The sequence below is a fragment of the Lytechinus variegatus genome, chromosome 3 (genome assembly GCF_018143015.1).
Source record: "Lytechinus variegatus isolate NC3 chromosome 3, Lvar_3.0, whole genome shotgun sequence".
In the NCBI taxonomy this organism is placed as follows: domain Eukaryota; kingdom Metazoa; phylum Echinodermata; class Echinoidea; order Temnopleuroida; family Toxopneustidae; genus Lytechinus; species Lytechinus variegatus.
The window spans coordinates 54,261,869-54,288,701 of record NC_054742.1 but is presented as its reverse complement, the minus strand read 5'-3'; the positions used below and the strand labels follow the sequence as shown (position 1 = coordinate 54,288,701).

The 26,833-nt window shown below is 35.3% G+C and overlaps 1 protein-coding gene across 1 annotated transcript; it reads left to right on the top strand.

Annotated features, from left to right (window-relative positions):
- The first annotated feature begins 1,798 nt into the window (after nucleotides 1–1,798).
- On the top strand, nucleotides 1,799–26,254 carry LOC121411382. Its single transcript, XM_041604074.1, has 11 exons — nucleotides 1,799–2,145; nucleotides 11,269–11,388; nucleotides 13,525–13,803; nucleotides 16,754–16,889; nucleotides 18,170–18,327; nucleotides 18,997–19,163; nucleotides 19,854–20,001; nucleotides 22,008–22,232; nucleotides 22,622–22,804; nucleotides 23,520–23,692; nucleotides 24,209–26,254. Exons 2-11 carry the CDS (start codon nucleotides 11,310–11,312, stop codon nucleotides 25,775–25,777), a joined length of 3,117 nt encoding a protein of 1,038 aa, XP_041460008.1. The 5' UTR covers nucleotides 1,799–2,145; nucleotides 11,269–11,309; the 3' UTR covers nucleotides 25,778–26,254.
- The last annotated feature ends 579 nt before the right edge of the window (nucleotides 26,255–26,833 follow it).

The following is a 26,833-nucleotide window of genomic DNA, read 5'->3' as shown; positions in this document are numbered from 1 at the left end:
GACGGGGTAGAAGGAGAGAACTTTTCGTTTTTTGAGGTTCGAGTCTGTGCCCAGATGTCAGAAAAACTGCCACTCGTTAGACCATCATCCATATAATCGTGGTAAGTGCTTGATTTCTGTTTTAACTATTTATTCGGAGAATTATTTTGACCATACTTCACGCTTGTCAGGTGAGTATGACAAATTGCACGTACGATCCTGGGCTCCCGACCGCTAAGCTGCCGGGAGCCCCCTGGGTTACGTCTTGATCATAGTAACACACTGTGTTGATAATATGTTGGTTCCGGCATGAGTCTGCGGTCAATTTTGTTGATTCACATTTATATTATCCTGTCAGCTAGATGGTCGTCCGGGAAACTAATAAAAACTATTATTTAAGTCACTAATACCCTTTTCATAAACCTATCCTCCAATTAGCCGCCTAAGAGTAATGCGGATAATTCAATAAAAATTGCGTTCACAAACTCCGAAAATAAGCCGCATTATTTTTACGAGCGCCCGTCCTGAAAAAGGCGGATAATCGTCATGACAACTGGACACGCCCCCTCCGATGCGGTTGCGTTGGAAAAGGGTGACCTTGTGACCGCACCATGGCAATTATCCGCATTATTTGGAAATGCGTTCATAAACTCAAAATCTTGTCCCGATGCTGCTATTATGCGGATGATAGCAGCATCAAAATAATGCGGATAACTCTTGTCCTCTGATTTTACGACCAAATTATGCTGCTATTAGCCGCATAATTATCCGCATTATTTGGAAATGCGTTCATAAACTCAAAATCTTGTCCCGATGCTGCTATTATGCGGATGATAGCAGCATCAAAATAATGCGGATAACTCTTGTCCTCCTCTGATTTTACGACCAAATTATGCTGCTATTAGCCGCATAATTGGGTTTATGAAAGTGGTATTAGTATTGGAAAACTTTCTGTGTATCATCCCATATATGAAATATCTTCTAAGATTGTTTTATTTTAAGTCTGCAGTAAACCCCTGATTATCTTGTGAGAATACCTCCGTTTCGGGTTTAGGAAATATATTATTCGTTTTTTTATGGTCAAACCTCGAATGGCATATACCAGCCGTTTGTGGTTTGTGAATGTGGAGGTACTGGCTGGTGCCCCCCCCCCCCCAGAAGTACTGAAATAAAGTTAATTTAAAAAAATTAATGATGAAAAACGGTTTGTCGAATATCCAGCAAGAATATATGGAGTTAGGACTTAGGTCATAAAAAAAATTGGGAGATACAGCTCAATGGGCTATTCGTGCAAGATGCGTGCATGTGGGGTATATTTTTGATATCAATCCCCACCCCCATAAAATAAACCTCTAGAATCACATCATATTCCATATAGCAGGCTAAACATTACTGCGTAGATGCATGTTACCGTGTTGATAATCCTTTATTTTGTTTACTTTAAGGATATTAGAATGACAGGTATATATACCATAATCATATTCCATTATCATGTTATTACACACACTTGTCTTCAAGGTGGATAGGTTGGATAGATCTCACCTTGAAGTGATAATGACGAAAGTCAGGAACCACTTCAAAAAGTAAACTGTAATTTGATCATGGAGAGCTACACTAGAAAGTAGGTCCATGATCATCCGTACAAAACAAAAGATCCTGATCTATCGGAGGAGATAGCGTGTGTAGTAAAAATCAGCCTGGCTAGATACCAGCAAACGTGAAGTCCGGATTCTAATATGACTGCATGCTGATACTACCAGTATATTACTAAAAGAAATTTTACGCACGGAGAAAAAAAAAATGACCAAAACAATTAAGTCGAGAGCGCCTCCTTGCCTCTATAACAGACAACATGCACAGTTACAAAAGGGTGTATACTTCTGGAAAGGAAAAGAAATTAGCCTTGTCTCTTGAGCGGTATGCGCATGAAGAGGGGCTGTATTTCAAAGAATTTTTATTAGTTTTGTGCCATTGATCCCAAAGATAAGATGAATTGAGGATCGATCTACTCCAACTAAAAGTGGGGAACATTTTGCCAGCTATTCTTTAATTCTTCAAGACATATGAGTGAAGAGGGACTTGTGCAGTCTGCATCTACTGCTTGCTGGGCCGAAGAGACTGAAGGAGGTTTGCAGTAGACCAATATCATGGTGGTATCACATGCTGGTAAGAAAAGTGATATACGTATTGTCGTTGGATATATATATATATATATATATATATATATATATATATATATATATATATATATAAACTAACTAAACTGATAATCTTTTGTAACTCTTAAAAGGATAGATACGAAAGCTTTCTGTCAGTAAAGTTAATCATTAATTTAAGAAAATTCAAGAAATGAGCGTCACCGTGACAAAATAAGTAATTATGCAAGTACAAGAAAAATATCATTCTATTAGCTTCAAACATTAAGTTCTTTAATCCAAGTTTGTTACAGAACAATCGATAAAAACAATTTGAAGAGAAATTGAAACTTAAAACACTAATAATGCCTTTTCAATAAGTCATGTTGGAAGTCCAATGAAAGCATTCATCTGCCAGTTTGGAAGTCTACAATCCCGTTTTCAATGCAATGCATATGTACAATGATAATGTCTAACGCTGCTGACACATTGCATAATCATGGTTGTAGCATTTACATGGTCTATATTGTTGCTGTTTTATGTAAATTATTTATACGTCAGTTAAAATTTCAAACCACTAGTTGTCCGACTTCCTGCCCGTTATTGCCTCTGTCATTTCCATGCATGCGCCACAAAGTCGGTTTTAATGTATTTTTATTATGCAATTACTTTAATTAAGTGCATCTTCTCTCCAATAGCGTAACTACGGTGCCCCCATATGCCCCCCCCCCCCAAAAAAAAAAAAAAACCGGGGAAAAGGAGAAAAAGTGGGAGAAAGGAAGAAAAACAGAGGGAAAGAAGAAATTATTGTTCATTATAATTTTATATTATAATTGTGTTATGTTGTATTACATAAGAAACATCGTTCATAACTTTTGATAACATAATTTGCGCAGGGCCTATGTCTTGTTCCTGGTTAACTATGATCCGGTTGTACTAAAACCTCCTGTTTTTAAGTCAATATACACCAAATATATTTTCTCGCATTTCGTCGAATAATTATTGTACTGACATATGCTTCTTTTTCATACTTAAAGTGATTGCCCAACATTCATAAAACATATAAATATATCATATCCGTGCTTACGTTTGCATTAGTGGATTGGTGAGATATGACTGCTCTTCATGAATTCAGTCCTTAAAATGTCCCTTTTCTGATTTCATCGCATCATTTGGTTAGTGAAATACGTATGGTCTTAGGGAATTCCTAAAAACAAGCCTTAGAATGCCTCTTTTCAGGTCTGAATTTCGTAAATTTTCATATCACTAATCAAATTTTCAGCTCGCGCTTCGCGCTCGCAATATTTGATTAGTGATATGCATATGTTAATCATTATTACAATGACTAATTGCTTCATATGTTTAGATGTAATTGTAATAAAATCAGCAAGCGCTTGGCACTCAATGACTATGGTGAGATGTGTATACTCTTAATGGATTCCTAAAATATAGTCCTTAAATATCACTTTTTGGGTCAATATATAAAAAAATATCAGCTCGTGCTTCGCGCTCACATTGTTTAATTAGTGAGATATATATCCGTTTAATTGCATTGTCCTTAAAATGTCTCTATTAGGTCAGTATACCTGGCAACTGAGTAATGTTGTAATGTATTTTTTCATCCCCTTTAACTCCCTTCTCTCTCTCTCTATTTATCTATATCTCTCTTTCCATTTGTTTCCCTTTATTTCCTTCTTTTTCTCACTTCCCTTTCTTTACCTGCCACTTTCTATCTCAAATTTTATATCCAGTTGACTTCTTTCTTTTCGCTCTTACAAGATCTCTTCCATTCTTCTCTTCAGTTATCTCTCTCCACCCGTTTTTTTTTCATTTGTTTCCTGTATAGGTAATTATTTTGCCAATTACTTTTCGTTATATTGCAATATATGTTCATATATATTCCTTCAACGTTTGAATATTTGTTCAAATTAATACGTCATTAGCGTTTATTTATATACTTCATGTTATGTACTGCCAGTGGAGGACAAATTTCTATGTTTGTGGTATGGAGCAATAAAATGAATCTTAATATGAATATGAGTTACATTTAATGCTCGGATGTGAATCAATTCCTAACTTTCAACAAACTTTTATCAATTTTTAAGAATAGATAAAATGTTGAACAAAAAACAGGTTATTTCAGTAGTTCATACAATTTTGAAACTATACAACTACAATGGAACATTTAAAAGCCATTTCTACAGAAAATATATGTATACAAATAAAAAATACCAATAAATGAAAATTTCTACTGAAATAATGAACTTATGATGTGAAAAAAATGCTGAGAAAATTCATCAAGGTGAATATCAAATTCATTAAAAATAAAAATGTATAGGCGAAACAGTAAAATATTTTCAAAATCAGATAAATGATAGAGTAAACGTATGGTAAATTCTATATCCGGAATTACTAAACGGTGGTATATTACTTTGTCTTTTTATGCACGTTACTGTCATAGGGATTCGAAGATGTCATACAGATGAAGCGTTCTTAGTATTTTACTATGAATTCCCACTGCAATAAAGTATTGTTTTATAAACATGTAAAGACTTCGTTCCAATCTAAATTTTATTATGTCTATTGACGGTACTGTTTACATTCCATGAGGAGTGAGACCATTTGTATGGGTAAGGGAGCCCTGTGTTAGATGGTCCACCCAAATAATTCCAAAGTGGTTTACTTCGATATTTATAATATTCAAAGTTAAACAACGTTTCTAGGTTTTCCAGGTTTGTCTGTTGTAGTAAAATCCCGTTCAAAATTTTGGCAGATGATTTCTTCGTAATCGTTATACGAACAAATATGACATACCCCTGCCAAAAAAAAAGAAGAAAACAGAAAAAGAAAAAAAAATCAAATATTTACTATCTCAAATTTTGATAAAGGCTCATAACGTTCCAATCTTAGAAGAGTGAAGTTGTTTCTTTGCGAAAATCTTAATTTTAAATCAGTTTGCAATTTTCTAGTGTCTTCTTTTGGTAATAATAATAATAATAATAATAATAGAACAGCTTTTGTATAGCGCATTACACCTTACAAAGGTCTCAATGCGCTTTAGAAGAAAAAGAAAGATGAGGGGTAAGCTGCTGGTAATGCTTTGTTAATATTCTTTTCAGTTAAATAAATATGTTTTCAATGCAGTTTTAAATTGCCCAATTGTGTCAACTTGCCTTAAATTTTGTGGGATGCTATTCCAGAGTTCCGGCGCAGCATGCGCAAACCCCCGTTCACCATAAAACTTTGTCTTAACAATCGGTACGTTATATAAATCCTTATGAAGTGATCTAAGATTTCGAACAGGTTCATATTTTACAAGTAACTCTGACAGATAAGTTGGAGCCATTTGTCGAAAACACTGAAAAGAGAGTAGTAAGATCTTGAACTTAATACGTGACCTGACAGGCAACCAATGCAAGGATCTTAATACAGATGATACAGATTCATTTCTTTTTCTTCTGGTAACAATCCTAGCACCCGTTTGGTAACGTTTATTTTGTCATATTCTTTGAATAGGAATTGTTAACTCTTGACCAATCATTACTCATATTAAAAAGCTGCAAATAAATATTATATCTTGAAAATTTAGCCCGTTCATGGCTTGAAAGTGGTAAATTGTAAACCGTTCATTATCATGAATATCGTAAACATTAGAATTTTATCCGTTTAATGATGAAGACCTGTGTAATGTTTTACGCCTGAAATAATTTGACTTGTTGTCATAATCAGACGCCAACTATGAAAACTATGGCCCGTATTCTGAAGTCGGGTTTGATTTAAACTCTGGTTTAAAGTTGTGGTTTAACTATTGAAAGCCAATTGTTTCATAAGTCTCTAACAGTAGAGGTTCAATTTATCAGCTCGTTTGACTCACAAAACATTATTAACTGCCTGGCAGGGGCGTCGATCCATTTTTCAGATTGGGGGGGGCAAAAATCATGAATCAACTTTCCAAACCAACACACACACACGCGAGCACCCTGACACACACACACCCACATATATATATATATATATATATATATATATATATATATACAGTGCGTCCAGAAAAAACGAAACCGAGATTTAGCGATCATTTATCATAACTTAATCATAAATAGAATAGACAAATGACCTACCAATTTAAAGCTTAGAATCTCCTCTTTCATCTGATATTACTTAGATTATTTCTTATTCACGCATGAGTGAGCAAAAACAATTTGAAGAAAGAATACCAAAAACTCATTTGGCGGGGGGTATCTGGGTTTCAAAAGGAAAACCACATTTCTGAAAAGTTCAATATCTGCTCTTTAATTTAGTACCTAAATTACAGAAAATGGTCAAGAAATAACAAAGTTCTGGTCATTTGAAATAAGGCTTGAATTTCAATAATTTCATAAAATGAAGAGGTTCTCTAGGCTGGCTTTCAAACTCACTCGACACTCCGTTTTGTTGACGATCAGCCATGCATTAAATCTTTTGTTCACCATGCGAAAGCTTCTGTGGGAAACCGGTGAAAACACGTTTATCTCATGAAATTATGGAAATACAAGCCTTATTTCAAATGACCACAACTTTTTTATTTCGTGACCATTTTCTGTAATTGAGGTACCAAAATAAAGAGCAGATATTGAACTTTTCAGAAATGTGGTTTTCTTTTTGAAACCCAGATACCCCCCGCCAAATGAGTTTTTGGTATCCTTTCTTCAAATTGTTTTTGCTCACTCATGCGTGAATAAGAAATAACCCAAGTAATATCAGATGAAAGAGGAGATTCTAAGCTTTAAATTGGTAGGTCATTTGTCTATTCTATTTATGATTAACATATGATAAATGCTCGCTAAATCTCGGTTTCGTTTATTCTGGGACGCACTGTATATGTATGTATGACTCATGAGATAGAGACACATACATGTATTTCACCAACAAATTAATTCGAGCGCGAAGCGCGAGCTGAATTTTTTTGAGAATCTTATACTGACCTGATAACAGGAAAAAGATGCCTGTTTAAAATAAGATCCAACAAAAGATTACTGCAAATAGAAGCGGGAAGTCTTTTGGGGTTTAAAACTGAAAACGGATCATTCTGTTCACCTATTTAATCATTAGAAGTAAGGGTTTTTGCTACAGAAATGATGCGAGCGCGAAGAATGAGTTGTGTATCTCAGTCTCGCTTGCTGGTTTCTGTTTAACATTACAATCTTATTTATTTTGTGCACATGCGGAATTATTGGGGGGGGGGGGCAAAACGATATGTTTGCCCCCAATATTTTCATTGGTGGGGCGATCGCCCCCTGCCCCTGTTACACCCACAAATGTAATAATCGCCCACAAATGTAATAACGCCCACAAATGTAATAACACTTTACCCAAATGTAATAACGCCCACAAATGTAATAACACTTTACCCACAAATGTAATAATTTTTGATCGCCCACAAATGTAATAACACTTTACCCACAAATGTAATAACGCCCACAAATGTAATAACACTTTACCCACAAATGTAATAATGCACTTTACCCACAAATGTAATGACTTTACCCACAAATGTAATAAATTTGAAGTGATTTTTGGCGAATTTGTTCTAAACTAATATCCTATAGTAATGCGTTCAAAGAGCACAAAAGTTCAAAGTCTTTTTTTCCAGACCCGGTTAATGAAATATTACAGTACAAGACCAAGTCTTTTTCCAGACCCGGTTTTTCAAAATTATAATATACGTCCAAAGTACTTTTACCAGACCCGGTTGTTTCAAAATTATAACATTCGTCCAAAGTCTTTTTTTTCCAGACCCGGTTAATTCAAAAATTATAATGCAAGTCCAAAGTCTTTTTTTTCAGACCCGGTCGTTTCAAAAGTTATAATATACGTCGGTGAGGGGTAAAGACAACACTCTAAGCCCAAGCATTTTAAGTGGGTTTAATTTTGAAGATTGGTCTCAGCTGTCATTTTTTTCAATATTTCTTTATCTTCTAAATAACCGGGTCCAGACGAAAGACTAAGCATAATACTCGTGTTATTCCACAAGAATAAGAATATGAGTTTTTTATTTTTAGGATTGTTTAAATCATTTTTAAATCACCGGGTCTGGAATAAAGACAACGCTCTAAACATGTGCTTTTCTACATGCATGGTCTTAATTTGGAGGATTGTTGGTTCTTAGATTCGTTGTTGGGGGTTGAGTTTTATTGATTTTTTATTCCTGAAATAATTGTGTCTGGAGGAAAGTCGATCTTCGACAATCGGTCTTCATGTTGTTCCACAGTAATTAGATTATTGGGTATTCGTTTTAGAATATTTGTAAAAATTATTTTATTTTTCAAATAGTAACCAAGTCTGGAGAAAGGATGTCTGCTTTACCCACGCGTTAGTAGGGGTAGTAGTATTATCTAAAAAAAGACATATTTTTACTGGGTGAAACTTTGGAAATTTGGTCTTAGATTTGAAGTTTTTCAGTTACTTTTTTTAATAGCCGGGTCTGGAGGAAAGAGTACGTTTTAAAACTCGTGTTATTCCACGAGAATAAGAATATAAGGTCTTATGTTAGATTTTTTTTCGTAACTGTTTTAGGTCTGGAATAAAGACAACACTCTAAACCTCTTTTAAAACAGGTTCTTAGGTTGAAGGTTTGTTTGGTCTTTTTTAATTCTTACTATTAGCGTTTTTTTTTAAGAAAAAAATGGTCGGGCAGAAAGACTACGCTATATCCAGCATTAATAAGATTATGGGGTCTTTACACTGTTTTTAAACTGTTATTCATAATGTTTAAATAACAGGTAACCGGGTCTGGAGAAAAGACTACGCTTGATTCTCAATTTACTCTTAGTGCATATATTCACAATATACACCGTATAAGTTGAAACAACAACAAAGACATTAATTCCACCAGTTTTAATTAACTGGGTCTGGAGAAAAGACTAAGCTCGATTCCCATTTTTTTCCACAAGAATATCATTATTGTATCTTAGTTTGGACTTATATCATAGATCTTGAAACAACCGGGTTTGGGAAAAAGACTTTGGATTTATATTATAATTTTTGAAACAACCGGGTCTGGAAAAAAGACTTTGGACTTATATCACAATTTTTTAAACAACCGGGTCTGGAAAAAAAGACTTTGGACTTTTATTATATTTTTTTAAACAACCGGGTCTGGAAAAAAGACTTTGGATTTATATTATAATTTTTGAAACAACCGGGTCTGGAAAAAAGACTTTGGACTTGTACTTTGATGTTTTATTAACCCGGTCTGAAAAAAAAAGACTTTGCACTTTTGTGCTATATGAACGCAATACTATAGGATTTTAGTTTAGAACGGATTCGCCAAAAATCCCTTCAAATTTATTACATTTGTGGGTAAAGTCATTATTACATTTGTGGGCGATCAAAAATTATTACATTTGTGGGTAAAGTGTTATTACATTTGTGGGCGTTATTACATTTGTGGGTAAAGTGTTATTACATTTGTGGGCGTTATTACATTTGTGGGCGTTATTACATTTGTGGGTGCAACAGCCCCCCCCCCCCCCCAGGATCGACGCCTCTAATGCCTAGGAAGGATAAGTATGACAGTTGTTTTCACCATTAAGTATTAGTAAAAAGCATATAATAAACATGGGAAGCATTCACTTTAAACAAAATTTTGAAACGTTTGGCTTCCCATAATTTTAGCACATGCAGAGTTAGGCCATGGTCTAAGTTAAACCCGACTTCAGAATACGGGCCTATATGTTTTATATTCTTAAAGTAAAATTTTAAATTGGCTTTGTTTCTCACCTATTAAGAAAATAGCGGGTGATATAAAAATCAACTCAGCTTGGTTGCTATATGTAAAATGTGCAATCTAGGCTCGTTAACTTGTTATTTTGATTAGATTTTGAAATAAAATTTACCGTTTATTGTATGAATAATAAGACTAGATTGATATCAATTTTAAGTGAAGTTGTAATGTCCTTGAGAGCCAATGTTGAAGTTGTCTTTATGTTGATGAAATTTGCAAAATTGCACTCACGATAAATCGTGCATACATTTAACGAGCTTTCAAGTCAGTTTTTGTAATAAGTGTTAGAACATTGTCTTAATAGTGTAATGTGATGTGATCAAGGGAATACAAAATGATAGGCTCAAATTGATGATAAAGAAGTAAAGCAGATAGAGTTTATCAACCAATTCAGGTCAGATAAGTAGAGTTGTCTATCAAAATCTATGCCTAGATTCCGTATATTATGTGCACGGTTTATATTCTCAAGTGTTAGAGACAGGTGAAATGTGATTCTAACGATAAAAGATTACTGCCGTTCAGCAAAGGGCTAAATATTTTCTGAACCGATTGTAATGTCTATCTAATGAAATGTAAAGGGTATTTCGTAAATGGATCCCGTTAAAAAGAGATAAAATGAAGGTATTTATTTACAGAAGAAGTCAGCCGTATACGAATATGCGGGCATGTGCCTGGCGCAACCTTATAACACGAGTTCTTGCTGGGGAACAGGGAAGGAGAATTATGAGAGAATATCAATATGAAATAGAGCGATAAATTTAAGCGAGAGATGGAGCGAACGAAAAATGGAACGGGAGACAAAGTATATAAAAAAATAAAGTTTTTAAACAGCAGTATCTGAAAACTTTGCGACGAAAACATGTTCATTGGGGTTATGAATATCTTTACATTGATTATTACAATCTAAAGAAAAGAGAAAATTAGAGGTAAGGGGAAAAAACTGAAACTAAACGGCGGCGAAAATAGAAAAGGCGGCAACACTCAAATCGCCATTTCTATAATAGGTTATAATTTGGTTTTATTTTGCTAGTTAAAAGTCACATAAATCAGGAATCAGTCGTGATTAATCTTTCAGCTAAAAATGAGGTAAGATAATAAGCAAAACAATGAAAAGGGTGAGACGTAGTGAAACTGACGCGGGGGGGGGGCTGTCGGAAACACACCCCTCTTTCTGTTTCAGTTTAGTTTGGTATATTCCGTGAATGCCAAGATAACATGGGGTACCACTCGTGTCATTGATCTCTCAGCTCCAAAGAAAACATCGTTTCTCATTGGCTACTGCCGAATGTATAAAAAACATGATGAGCGAGAAGCGACATACAATTTGGCGCCTTTTGATAATTGGAAGAAGTATTATTTATATCTATGGGTATTATCTCTTTTCTTCAGAATAATCTTTGGAGTGTCGCAACTCGTTAGAAGCAGGAAAGATGTCATCTTGTCGAATCGGCCATATACTCCTGGCAGTGATATGCATTTTTCGAATACAATGTGGAGAAAGTATATCTGGTAAGTTCCTTTGCTTCTTCGTTTCCTTTTCACCCCCTATTTTTGATGGTGGCATTTCTTGGTTTGGGATTTGTTTTTTATATAAGTCTATCCTATATCATTTCTTACTGTTATGTATGATGATATCCGATCCGGGGCCATTGTCATGGGGCCTATTAATGGTGTTTGTTGGGGTTTGGGTGAGTCATCATTTTTTTTTTTTCATCATCTATGATTGAAAAAAAAACAATATCAGCCTACCATAACCGGCTCTACCTTATCTTTCCTGGTCATATCTTTAGTTTAGCAGCTTTTCAAGTACCTGTATTTTATTATTAATAAAGATCGGTTCGCTTATGATATAATTATACAATATTCCCAAAACAGAAGAGTAAATACACTGACAATAGCCGAAGAAATTGTCCAACGGCGAAATGATATAGATTTTCTGAACTCCCCTATACAGCTGTAAAAAAACCCCTAAATTTTCCATTCGAGATATCTGACCACCTTCTTAAGTAATTGATAATCATGCTATATTTGGTTTGATTGAATAGTTTATTCTATATCATTTAAAAACATTCTGCATGAATTATACCTGATAGTAAAATCGTAACATGAATAATAAAGTATGGACGTTCTCATGCTATAATCATGCTATTTTTGGTTTGGCTATAGTACTAGTATTCTATAATCATTTAAAAACATTATGTATGGATTATACCGAATAGTAGAATGTGTGTATTGAGTTTTGTCAGACGTGTATCAATCAGATATGATTATTTACGTCTGGGACCGACTTTTAACGTCATCATCCGAAAGACGTGACCAGGGCTCGAACCTCGAACCTTTGCATCAATTTGTAACTTCCCCACATAGCTTGGATTACAGGCGCACGCCACAACGCCCGGTAGAATTGTCACAATCATGACTTATAATATAAAGTATGTACGTTTTCGAATATAGAAAAATGGCTAAAACAACCGCTGTGCCATTTACCTTAAAAGTGCAGTCCATCATTATGGCTTTAATTAGAAATGACAATTGCATGTAATAAAATTGATGTTTCCATACGGAAAATTTAATTGTCCGTCAACATTACGAGATTACGACCAGTTTTCTTAGCATTAAACACCCAACTAAACCACAACGTCGTCTGTGACAGCTTGTACACACGTGGTATTCATGATATTGGTATTTTATGATGCATTCTGTCAAGGAATATCATGTTGTTAATACTGGAAATGAAGATAGAGGTCAATGTTATGATTATTCGTGCGAACAATCCTTCGAAATGAATTCTTCTCGGTATTTGCATTGTTATAAGTTAGATATTTCAGGAACAGGTAGTGAACGTACTTTTTGCTACCACTATCCCAATCCGTGTTGGGAATTCGACTCCCTCTTAACACCATTAATGAGTAGGATATTGGTTTTTATTTCACTCGACTGCTAAGAAAGTACAAAATGTCGATAAGCAACCAGAGGGCCGAGGCGTCGGTTCCTTTGGTTGCCCGACGGCATTGGGTCTTCTCCGAGGAACCCGGTAATGAGAATTATGCTTCACCCAATTTCTGAAGTACTAGTATTAGATACATAGAAGTTGAAGCTATAAAGAGAGTATCTAAGCGGTTTTTTTTCTAATTCAATAATAAAAACAAGCTATTCTCTCTCTAAAAGTAAGGGCTGAAAGTCAAAAGTCAAAATTCATGATTAAAAAAAGAAAAGTTATGACTTATCTAATTTTTATTATTGTTCCTTTCATTATCATTATTTCAATCTATTCGATTTACAAGAAAATACATAGAGATAAAATGAATAGAAGGATTTAATAATAAACGTTCAGTTTGCCTTGGAAAAGTCAGGTAAATTTGATCAAACTACTCCATAGTCCACATAATGTCTGACATCGACATTTATTGCAGCGTACAACCAATATTGGTTTTTGAATTACCCTTCATCCACCTCATCACCTTTTTATCCTCCAAACCTCTTTCCCATCCCCTCTCTATTCCTCTCTCTCTCCCCCCTCTCTCTCTCATATTTGTCTATCTTTCCCCCCCCCCTGAATTTCAGATCAACTTAACGGATTAATGCTTATTTTAGTTCTCATCAATTTCCTTTCTCTCCATTTTTTCTTTATCTTTGTCCCTCTAGCTTCACTCGATCCTATAGACCCTGAAATCCAGGTCGGAAGTTCTCTTACTCTCTCCTGCACCCTTCATAACGGAAAGAATGAGAATAGATCATCTCAGTCAATACAATGGAGAAAAGGCTCCACCCCTATCCCAGCATCTCAGTACACCACGCCCAATGCATCGACGTCACTTCTTCATTTGCATAATGTCACAATCGAAGACGCGGGAAAATACTACTGCCAATTCAAAGATGATGACGATCGGTCGAGAAGGCCAGGCGTCCACGTGTTTATCGGAAGTAAGTTAATGACCCAATTTATTTGGTAAAAAATGAAAAATTAAGTAAAAAGACGGATGGAAATAAGAAATAAAAAGTGAGTGTTTTCAACGGACAATCAGACAAGATAAAATATTAGATCTTTTTCTAAAATACTAGTACTCTATACAGTCTGTTTACCGTTAGACCTACTTTGTAACGAAACTGAAGTAGCTGCATATAAATACTATATAAACTTGAAGAAATTGTTTGTTTATTATTTATTTTGGGGATTGAAAAAAAACCCTGTATTGTGATTAAGGATTGTAACCTCTATAAAAGGGCTACATCGAAATAGCCGTTGAATTTTGTGGAAAGGGTTTCTAATTTGTTAGAATGTTATTTTCTAATTTTTATATGCAGCTAATTACAAAATGTATTCATGCTCTTATTCATATACTTTATTTGTTATATATTTCCAATCCATCATCATGTCATTCTTTGTTATTTATCTGGCTTTCGTTTCTGTGCGCTTACACCCTTTTCTTCATTTTGTGAAATTATGAAATTTCATTTTTAACTTTTATATTGCACTGTCCATCACAAATGCTTGCTTCTCCAACATATACATAATACAGTTGAGCTCAATTGTTTGTGAACCCAACCACAAAATGCATTGCTCCATGCTGAGTGTTGAATGCAGACACTTTATTGAATGTAATGTTTTATCACTAGCTAAAACATTGCAGAAATTTAACAGGAAGAAAGAAATCACTCCGTGAGAAAAACAAATATATTAAAGAAGCAAATAATTGAGTAAATAAACAAATAAATAAATGAAAAGATAAATAGTAAAGAAATTATGATTGACCAAAGTTATCTCTGTATGTTCGATGTATTGATTAATCAATCCAGACAAAAGCATATGAATTGAAATTTGTGTTGCTGGATAAAACAGGTCTTTAACTGGCTAAATCAATTGAGTAACTATATAGAGAGAAACAATACTCTTCAATGTTGTACAACCTATATAGCAAATCGATATAAAGATGTGTTCATTTTCATAGCTGCTCTCAAAATATAGGTTAATACATCGATACCAGTGGCCGCTGAAACGGGGGGGGGTTAGGGTTGGGAGGCCCAGAGATCCAGCCCCCACGTTTTTCCGATAAACGTGTACAAAGACATAAATAATTACGATCTGACTGTGTGTGGGGGGGGTGTTGCATTGTAAGCCCCCACTTCGGCATACCGCACCTTCAAAACTGTTCCATGGCCGCTGGATACAGTAACAAACATTTTAGGTTGCCAAATGTTTTATTTATCAAGTCCTTGAAAGGTGTTTTATGATCTCATGATAACAAAGCAATCAAAATTTCATCCATAAATTACCGCAAAACAACTTTTATGTTTGGAAGGTTGGGATTTTGTAAGTTTATTCTCAATACCCTCCTCTACCGGTACAATAATGAATATTACATAACATTTTTTTTACATAAAATCAACATGAATAATGAAGTTTATGACCAGATTGTGTATTGTCATATCAAATTGTTTCTACGGGTATCTTGCAAAGCAATAGAAGTTGTTAAAATTTTAAAGCTGAACTAAATTTAAAAATGCAATATGAATGTTAAGTTTGACCAATTATGTACCTTATATGAATTATCTTCCGCTATAATGTGTCAGTATTGCGTAGATTTTCGAATCGTAAGAAGCGGACTTCATAGGAAAAGCTTTGCCCTTTCATTTTTTTTGGGGGGGATACATTAAATGTCCTTCACCGACCTGACTTTTAGTATAATAAAACACTAGTTGTCAAAAATGTTTATTTATTTATTATGAACACATATAGCGGTGTTATATTGGTGCAGGAATTATTTGGTTTTTAGATGATCCCCGATGGATAATGATAGAAGCTTTCATATTCAATCAATTAAATCTGGAAAATTATCTCCACAATTCCCCTATCGCTGCCCCGCAAGATATCTTCTAAAATTCATGAACATTCAAAACTGCAGACAGGGTGCTGGTAGAGTAAAGAAAAAAAAACATTTATAACATAAGCCGAGAAGCCTTTAAACGTCATCAATTTTGTACAGAAACGTCACAATTTGTAGCAATAATAATATGTAGTCAGTTCCTCAAATGAAATATCATTTGGCAGGATTTCTGTCTCCTATAGCTTTCGGGTGTTTAATTGCCATTATGTTAAATTAACTTATGGCTCATTTAAGAGGGTTTTTGCCAAATCAACATTCACACTGATTTGATTGAATATCGATTTATTTTAGACTAATATATATTTTCTTATTGATGAGCTATGTCTTTTCGCGATCTTTCCAGTTAGTTAGGCCGGGTCATCACCACAGCACTCTAAAAACAATGTACTTAAAGATATTGCATTCATGTATTAAAGCTGGGTAAAACTAATAATGTTGTGAAATACTTACAAAAGTCGTGACCAAAAAAAAACCCGGTTTCTTTTCTCTGACCCTTACATCTATATAGACATTTAAAGAGTGGAGTTTGTTTACAACCTGTTTTGAGAATAAATTATTATACACAAAATAATTCTTTCGATCACTCTTTACTTGAGCTTTTTTGTAACCGTGTGGTATGGTTCCGTGCATGTTCATCCACAGATCTTGCAATATAGATATTTTATAGTCGAGTTAGCCCAATTCCTTAGTCTATCTTTTCTCCGTTGATTTCAATCTATTTTGATCTCTCATCCTGATACATTTTATCTAAATATTTGTATTTGTTTGAATCAATTCATAGAGAATTTTAAATGGTGTAATGTCAGGAATATAAACTTATATACCCAAATAACACACACAGGTACCCTCCTCCACACACACATGCACAACAACTCCTCCATGATGTCATATACCTTATAGGATAAATGTTTGAATCACTGGAAGAGAGATTTTTCGATAGCGCAAGTAACAAGAAATGAACTTATTTGCTCTTCCCCTCACCTTTATAGCGCCACCCCAACCTGTGGACAATATAACATGCGAGGCCCCAACGTTAACAACATTTTGGTGCACATGGGACAATCGCCACCACACTACTACAAATCTAGCTGTCACAGACACACTCGAGTTCAAACCATACAACGAGTAAGTATATTTTCATTGTACAACAAACTCACTTATCGATGAATCACTTACTTATAAACTTGCATTTTAGGAATGATTGATGGTTTACCCACATCCCTCCTTCTTCACTAGCTTACTCTTCATATTACATCAAAAGTGTACTACTTTAGTAAACCAACAATAGCTCTTAATTGCATATTCCTGGCAAGAGTGATATATAATAAAAGCGATTTATGATAATAGTTAAAACATGGAGCTATAATAGCTCTATGGTTCAAAGTAGGTTGATTTAAACATCGGGGTTATAATATGTTCATATTACACAGTCACAATGTGCAGGTATTTCAACAATAATAATATCCGGAAGATGACATGTGGTCGAAGTTATAAAAAAAAAATCGTGAGATAGCTTATCAATTTGCAGCAGGACATTTCGAAAGGAGATATCAAACCTTGGATCAATACTGACATTTAAGTAGCAGCAAAATTGCGAAACGATATCTGTATCTACTGGAAATTTTATATATCTAATACAGAAAAAGGAATCCGTTAGCCCAAATTTTATGGTGGCGTGATGTCAGTATTGTGCTTCAAAATTTCAAATGAATACCTGTCCAACAGGATTTCATTTTATTCTGTCAGTTTATATCCCTTTAGAAGGAGACAATTTGGAACACCCCCCCCCCTTAAGTCGCTCATGTTTGATTTTCAAAAACCGTCCAACGTATTAAAGGCCCTCGATATTTTGGCTGATTTTTAAGTATAATAATGATAATAATATTGATAATTACAATAATAATAATGATAGTAATAATGAAAATAATAATAATATTTCTTTTTATATAGCGCAGTTACTATGTGCATATACTCAACTTACTGTTTGATAAAGCTGTACGTAAGGGTTAAAGAACAACCCGAAGAGACAGATGGGGGACTAAAAGTATTTCCTGAAGTTTAAAGAAAAATAAATCGGGTTTTCAGTCATCATAAATACGTATGGAAAATCAAAATGGACAGAAAATCAATTTTGCGATAAATTTAATCATATCTTCATAAATCTGGTCAATAGCCTCTCAGGTAACAAAAACAAACTCATGCAGTTTTTTTTTTACTAGATCCAGCTAAATATCAGAGCAAGTCTTACTCGGTGAAATAATTCACTAAAATTAAGTAATTATAGAAAAATTAAGTAATTATAGAAGTAGTGTCCAGTGGTGTATTAGTATGTGAGTACTTCTAATCAAGACGAAGCTTTATACACTTGAATTTGCAAGTCATAATTGTAATTTCTCGTTATCCAGAGATTCCTGGCGAACCTGTAGGAATAGGCGTACAGAACAGAATAGATGTGAAGCAAGCTGTCAAGACTGTCATGACACATTTGAAATACGTGTAGTTTCTTCCAATGTGCTGGGAAAGTCTCTCAGCGAACTGTCTTCATTTTACTTCGGAGAAATTAGTAAGTGATGGGCCCTTTAATATAGGCCATATGATTGTTCGTCGTGGTACCTTTTCAGTACATGTATTTAAAAACATATTTTTCGTTTTCCCTAGTATTTTGAGAAAATCTTAATAATGGCTTGGGTGTATCCAATCATTTTCCCCATTTCTTTCAAATATACTTCGTATATTAACTAAAACCAACACAGCTTTGTCAAGTAGAAGACTACTTGACAGAGCTTTGTCAAGTAGTAGAATATCAAAGCTACATTTTTTCAACCTACCCATGTTAACCAGAAAGGACGTAGATTGAATTTGACACAAACCATTTTCAATCTAGATAAAGATCACTTTTTTAATTTAAAAAACATGTTCAGCCTATTTTGACACAAACCATTTTCCATTTAAATAATGGTCACTTCTTAAACTAGAAATCATGCTCATCCCTTTAACAATGATTACTTTCATCCTGCAAAGCATTTAATTATCAGTGCATGGAGATGCTTAGGTACTGACATATGCCATTATCACTATAGGATAATTATGATATCATTCTTTCTTAATTTATTATACTATGGCCACATGCTAAATGAAACTTGAAAGTAATAACTTCAATTTCCTTTCCTAAGCAATAGGTGTTAAAATAAAACCGTAGTAAGACATTTTCATATTCAAATTGCATTTACAGTTCGTCCCAATCCTGTTACTGATCTCAGCGTAACTGCACTCGAGCCAGGATGTTTAACGGCGTCCTGGAAGGACCCTGTTGGGTGGATGAACGGGTCTCTGTTCTTGACATACTCAATCAGGTTCCGAGACCTGGATCATCCAACCTCGGATTCACAGTGGACCGAGGTAAGTTTTACCATTCACAAACAGGTAAATGTAGGGAGTTATTCTGAAACATCATTGTAATGCAAACGTGATTTTGATCGTGAAAACCGCTTCAAGATTAAAAAAAAATTGTCGCCCTCATGTTATTGTCTTCTAAGTGCATGACTTGTGAAAACCGATTAGGAAGAAAAATGGCAGCAGTTTTCTCCACTGTATATAGGCATAGATTCACCTTCCCATGTATGGTGACATGGGAAGTTCTTAGTTCCAGTACTTACATGAACCCAGTCTTTTGTGTAGTCATAAATGTGGAAAAGTGAATTGCGTTTATGGAGGACCGATTTAGAGCTTCGGCAATATCTCTTACAAGTATTATTGGGAGAAGAGATAAGAGAGTGGTTGTCTAACTTTTGCTGGTATCAAAAGTCATCAAAATCAGTTTAAATTGGGAAATGTACTCCCTTCTACCACAGCACACTGACTATTGTACTTCATTTTTCATCTCTCTCTTTTAGGTGGCAAAGCAGCGTAAAATAAATGTCAATTCCATTTCAAAATTAATGCGAGAATGAATAAGCGTCGAATTAAGAAACACCTTTCGTAATTAGTGTTTTTTATGGCTGTGCTGTACAGATGATTTTCAATTTACTCTGCATTAATATTTCAGTCATAATACATTCCTCATAGCATTTTCATATGTTTGATTTCCAGGAGGAGTATATTTTATCTCAACACTACAAACTCTGCGACTTAAGGTCTTACTCTACATATGAAGTAATGGTATCATCATCGACTTACTTAAACCTAAATGATATGAGAACATGGTCTAAACATGTTACAGCAAGAACGCTAGCAACAGGTATGGATAATTTTCAATCCCTTTCATCTACCATAGTCATATATTTATTGCTATGCCATATAACTAGCATTTTGCTATGAGTGAAGTTCTTGTTCTTGTAAAAATGCTTTTACCTTAAATTCCTATACATTGAATACAATCTGCTTCGTGTGGCCAATTCACTGTCTGCCTATATTGCTTATAGTCTCTTAGAAATATAATAGCATTTTTTTTTGGGGGGAGGGGTCTTCTCTATAGAGCTTGGAACCAACACAGGGCCAGTTCTACTCTCTGGGCCTGAAAAGAAACCAGATCATTGTGTACTCTTGAGCATAAAAAGGCATGAACTAGGAAGTTTTCAGGCCAAAAATCACGCAAATACCTGAAGGAGAATAACAACTTTAACCCGTTTTTTTAAGTTTTTAGTAGAACTACCAAAGATGAGACTACACCTAATTCAGATGGCGTAAATATTCATATCTGAATGACACGCGCCTCAAAACCCAAGCTAACAACAACAACGGGTGCATTGTTGCGGGAAGATGCAATTAATATGGAAATAAAAGTACTGAGAAATTTGAATAAAAGATCGAGACATATATCAAAATTTCAGAATATCCCTCATTGCTGATGAATTGTTGCGATCATTACAAAACTAAAGTGAAATGGATTTTGAGCAATATTGTCCGAAATGATCATATCCCTGATGGAATGAAGAGTAGGGTATAAGAGAACAGCAAATAGACGTCGTCAACATGTTCTGTAAATTGCCAACTTGGACCGTTTGGATTTTAGACCAAACGACAATTTGATTAAATTCCGAAATTGATTTATCCCAAATGCTTGTAGACCAAATGAAAATAAACCTCTACTATAAATGTTGATATTTCAAAAAAAAAAAAATAAAAAATTAAAAAGTTGAACTGCATCGAACTTACTATTGTAAATATATACCCATAGTATACCCCTGTTGCAATGGAGAGAATGATAACAAAATAACGATCATTAAACACGTGCTTGAATAGTGTCAGAATTATCACCATATTGATAATCATGACGATAAAGATAAATATCATCTTGAACTTAATTAAGCACTTATTTAAAAAATATATTATATCCCTGCTGTAATGGAGAGAAGGGTAAAGAATAAGGATAATACTTTAACACGTGTTTTGACCTTGTCGGAATAATCAGTGCTGTTTAGTCGAAATTTAGAGATGCCGATATAGTCTTGAAGAGCAAGATCAAATATAGGCATGCATGATAACAATATACATGCATAGAGATGATAAAGGAAAGCTTCTGAATCATACCGTTAGCTCTTTAAATAGTGCCTCACAGTTCCCGATCCTCTGTTTCCTGATTCTTGAAACCGATGTTAATACTTTCTATCATTGCTTCACAAACGTCAAAGAAGCAATAATCTGTTTGAGGTTCTTGAAATAGACGACATGTTAATAATTCATGGCTGAGAAAAAGGTGCAATTGGTTCTGATTAGTAGTACTCTTAAAGTACTTATACAATTGTTAACAGTTGAAACTGATTTGGCATTCATTTCAGATAGAGGACTTACATCTCATATTTTTCGTCATAAATTTGCATGTAACCTTTGAATTCATGGCATGTATCGCATGTATATATTGTGAGGCTGACTTATCAAATAAATGGCTGGTAACTGATATCCATTGTAAAATCCAGGTTACCTTTTAATAGGCTTATCAATTTGGCGTATCCCTGACATTCGCCACCAATATCTAGAGTAGGTTAAGTCCAAGCCATGCACCCTTTCCTAACTTTCGTTAGGAGTAGAATAGGTAAGTCTTCAGAGCACAACGATAATGAATATAAGTCGTAAGTGCAAATCAGATAATTGGGAAACTGTTGGAAACACTAAGTGCTACTAAGTGCTAACATGCTGAATAGCATGATACAAATCCAATCGATTTTACTCATATCTATTTCAAAGGAAACGAAAGGATCTTTTGATCTATTTCATCATTATTGTTATCTTTTTATTTTTTCGCAGCTCCATCAGCAGCACCCCGAAACCTCACCTTGAACGAATCTTCAGAAAATCCAAATTGGATCTCAGTCACATGGTTTCCAGTGGACCCCATGGAAGAAAATGGCATCATATTCGGTTATATGATCTATTCCTGCGAACTGAATGGGTCCTATCCACATACCTATGTTAGGGATTCTGTCAGGAGTAGCAGAGACTCTCAGGAATGGGCATCTCATCTCTGCTTAGGTAAATTCTCTTATCGATTTTATATTATTTACTATATTTTGCAAGCTAGATTTCACTTTCAAATTTAAACATAACTTGCAGTATTACTGAATACCAAAGTTATGTTTAAATTTGAAAGTGAAATCTAGCTTACAGCTTATTCTTTAAGCTTTACAGCTTAAAGATTATAAGAAATAGATAATCTAATTAATTTGAAAATTTAATCAGATAAAAAAAAGATAATGGTGCCACCAAAAGAAGTTTGTAGCACAAGGATGGATGCCCATGAGAAGCAAATATTGGCTCTGTGCAATATTTTACGAAAGTCAGAATCGTCTTCATTTTCATTTTTTATATTTTTTATACGTCTTTTTAATATTTGTGTTTTTTTTGCATTCTTTCTACGGCAGATGAAATAATCGTGGAAAACATTACTGTCGCCACAGAGGAGCAGGAAGACATTCCATTAGAATACACCTTAATCAACTCTGAAGCAGGGCAGAGTTACCTGGTCTGGGTGAGCGCTGTAAATATGAGAGGAGAGGGACCCACGACTGAACCCGAAATGATTGCTCTACCAGCCGTTCCAGAAAGTAAGTACAGATCAGGTACACAATCATTCTTGCTAAACTGACACCAACCCATACCCTCACCCTCCCATTCTCTGAGGGATTTAAAATTTTCAAAGCGTTTTGGCGGGGGAACTGGCTTAAGTCTGTGGGTATAACTCTACATGATCATCATAAAATGATAAATCGATAAGAATTACATCGCCAAATGATAAACGCGGCCGATTGGACACTCCTGGACCCACCATGATTGACAATCAAAGGGGAAAAATGAGTAGCACTCTTCAATAGGCAGTATATTGTAAAAATAAAGGGTTTGGTTAACATCATAGACATTGCAATAAGGAAAATAGCAAATGCATTTCGCATCAATCAATTTATTTAGATTATTCATGTATGATTGGGGTGTAGTTTCACACACAAAAAAAACACACGATGCACATAAGGGGTTTAACTGCATTATACTTGGCTGTTATCTTTATTCCGAATCTTATTGTGATTGAACATCAGTACATCTTTTATTCCACGAAAAGGTAACGTGACTATAAAATATCGACTTACTATTAGCAGAAATCCAAAACGTCATAGGCGAGCTGCCAATTGGAGATATTCACCCATGTCTTGGAGAGAAGAAATAGTACAAATCATCGCGCAAAATGGAAATAGTTACGAGGAATCAAAGAAATGATCACATTCCCATTCATCTTTTTTTATTTCTCATCTCCATTTTTTCATACAGGTAGTAGAAGAAAAGGACGAACCGGCGGTATGATCGTGTCAGCTATAACTCTCTGCCAAGTGATGTTCATCATTGGTCTTGGATTGTGTTGCTGGCATATTGGGATTAATCCGTTCAAAAAAAATCCACGTCTACCTCAACCATACATCCCACCAGAAGTCCTCGCCATGAAGGTGAGTTTTCCAATTATAATCTACATGTAAATAATTAGCTAAGCTTGAGACCGTATCCCAAACGTAATAAAAGACGTTGACGGAAGGGGGGGCAATCGTAGCTGGTGAAAGGACTGTATAAAGATTAAACCATGTGGTTAAGGTGAATGGGACATAGATTCAAGTACTATTTTACTTACAACTCAGCATTGTCAATGATGAATTACATTAGTTCATGAATACGATATGAGCTCTTGTTAAGTTTGTCATGAATTATTTGCAAGGTTGTGAAATGTGTTAATAGTAAAGATACTGTACATGACATATGCCTTATACGGAAAGACTGTTCTCACCAAACTATTACCATCATCACCGTCATCATCATCGCAATCGTCATTTTCACCAACATGATCATCAGCACCTTCAGCATCATTATTATCATCATCATATCAATACGAACATGACGAATGGCGAAAATAACCTTTTATTCGTTCGCCACCTTAATGTTTGTCCTTTGTTTTGATTCATTATCTGCAGAAAGAAGCACTGACTCCTCGGCCGCCCTGCTCCAGTGAATATTTTAACGAAATTCGTGAGTTCAAGGAAGACAAGTCGTTACTCGAAGACCATTCTCAGCGTTCTCCAACAATGGTTAGCAACAGCGGGGGTTCGAGCGTCGATCACGGTTTCTATGACATGCAGAGCAGTAGCAGTAACAGCGGCAGTGGGTCATCATCGTGTTCGTCTTCTCAGTACAATTCTTCCAACTATCACGATGTGTCTACCTTGGGTTGCAGGGTGAAGTTAACAAGCAATAAACAAGTTCTTCTGATGAAAGATCCGGAAACAGGTTATTCTGTGGCAACACCAGCAGCTAAATGCGGTATAACTTCAGAAAAGGAAAGCATGGAACAGTTATTGATCAATAATGGGAATTACAACATTGAGGAAGCAGATGAGGAAGATGAAGACAGCTATGGTTATGTAAATCCAAACGATGTTGAACCTGGTACACTAGGTGTGTCAAGATTAATCTTAAAGGGAAACGTGTACGATCAACCTACCAAGAGGATTAGATTCCAATCTAGTCAAAGTGATACTCCCACTGTCTTGACCTCGTCGAGTGATCAGGGTTTCGGGAGTGCAGACAGTGATCCAGATTCCCGGCAGGTCAGTCCTACGGAAACGACTTCCCCCATGTTCACAGAGTTCATACCTTCGAATCTGGACATGCTGCATGCACACGTTGACTTGAAAGATAGAACAGATTACTTTGGTCTGGATGAAATAGAAAGCATTTGCAGTTCAATGGCGTCATCACGGTATCGGTCTTCTAATGGTGACAACTTTCCCTACAACTTACCTCAGTATCGTAGGAAGTCCAAATCATCTAACAAGAGCTTTGGAAGTGAAAGTGACATCTTTTCAGGATATATGTGTATGTCGACCAAAGAGGAGAGCGACACTGACTATGGCTACGTCTCAAAGGACCAATACGGTTGTGCACAGCGAGGTGACGAAATTACCTTTTTACCTGTTCAAGAACAAAAAAGTGCCATGTCAACTTACGATGCGAGTGACTTCTACTCAGAATCAGATTCTTCTGTAAACGAAAGAATGAAAACAGTACTCGTCTGCGATACATCTCCAGTAGATATCCCTAGTGAAGTAAGTCGTCTCCGTTCCACCTGCATTAAAATACCAAACCCGTCATGCCCTTCCTCAACGACATCTTCACCTTGCACCTCTGTAGCTTCTTCTCCGAACTCGTCTGTGTCTGAGGTTCCTTCCGATGATGCAGACAGACAGATCATCCTGGCAAGAGATGTTGAGGAAGACTCCTCGAATGGCCAACTTAGGAAGGGAGGATGCGTGTTTAAGAATGGCCATTATGTCTCCCATGAGGAAGCAAGCGAGATGTCTGCCATTCATTGTGGCAGTATAAACCCTGAAACAATATCAAAAGAAATTCCACCGGGATCGTCTCCAGGCATGGTTTCCAAAGAAGACAACCCTCCAATGAGACAACCACAACGCCAAAATGTTTGCGAAATATTGGTTACCGATCCTGTGTCAGGATACGTCCGAAATGCAGTATTTTCTTAGCCTCAAATTATCACTGTACTGATAATCTTTTCAAAGATTTAAAAAAAAACACGATTATATCTTTTCGTGGCTAATATATTTTTAAAGGAATCGTAGAAATAGAATTTAGTAAAGATTCTTTTTATTCCTGTATTCAGCTTTTTTTATATTTACCTATTACTATTTACTTACTTATTCCCGATCTCCTTATACCATGTTTATAATCCATCTATCTATTTTCCTAGTAACGAAGGTGGTATGTGACTTCTTGTTAGGTAAAATCGTATTACAATTAACGTGTCCAAGTTTGTGTAAACGGAGCAACAATGCTCGAATTAAGAATTTAAAGGGGCAAGGCCATTTTTTAAAAAGGCACTTAAGGAAAAGGGCAGGCAGTTTTCACTTTATGGGACATCCAAGGCCGCCAAAAAAAGGGCATCAATAATAAATGCACTTTTCAATGGGGCACATGCACTGGATTACCGCAGGGCACCAAGGCCACAGCAAAAAAGGGCAGTTATTTTGGCCTTAAGTCTACAAATATTTGAAAGGGCATCAAGGCCATTTCTGAGGGCATCTAAGGCCATGGCCTTGGATGGCCTTGGATTAGTTCGTTCTTTGCATCAGTAATGCGTGTGAATTGGATTCCATATAGACCATTTCGTTTATAATTATTCAATCAAAAAGGCAATTCGTTCTACTAGATAATAGCTATACCCCGTCACTTTCCACCCCCATCGTCGACTTTCTTTTGAAAACATTAGTAAACTGGACTGGTTTATTTTATCTTTAATAATATTCTCTTTTTCTTTCCCGTCTTTATTATGTTGTCCACCACTTTTCTGAGTGTTCTCTATGCAACGATATTTCTAGATAATTTCTTCCTTTATTTTCCCTTTTCCTTCTCGGACTTTGCAAAAGCACTAAGCAATAAAGTAAAATGAAGTGCAATTTGTTTTCGTGCAAATCTTGTGTTGAAATAGATTATTATAACAGTTTTTTAATGATCCATTCAATACTTATTTGAAGTATTTGTTGAAATTAGATAGGTCATGGTCAAATTTGTAATATGAACTT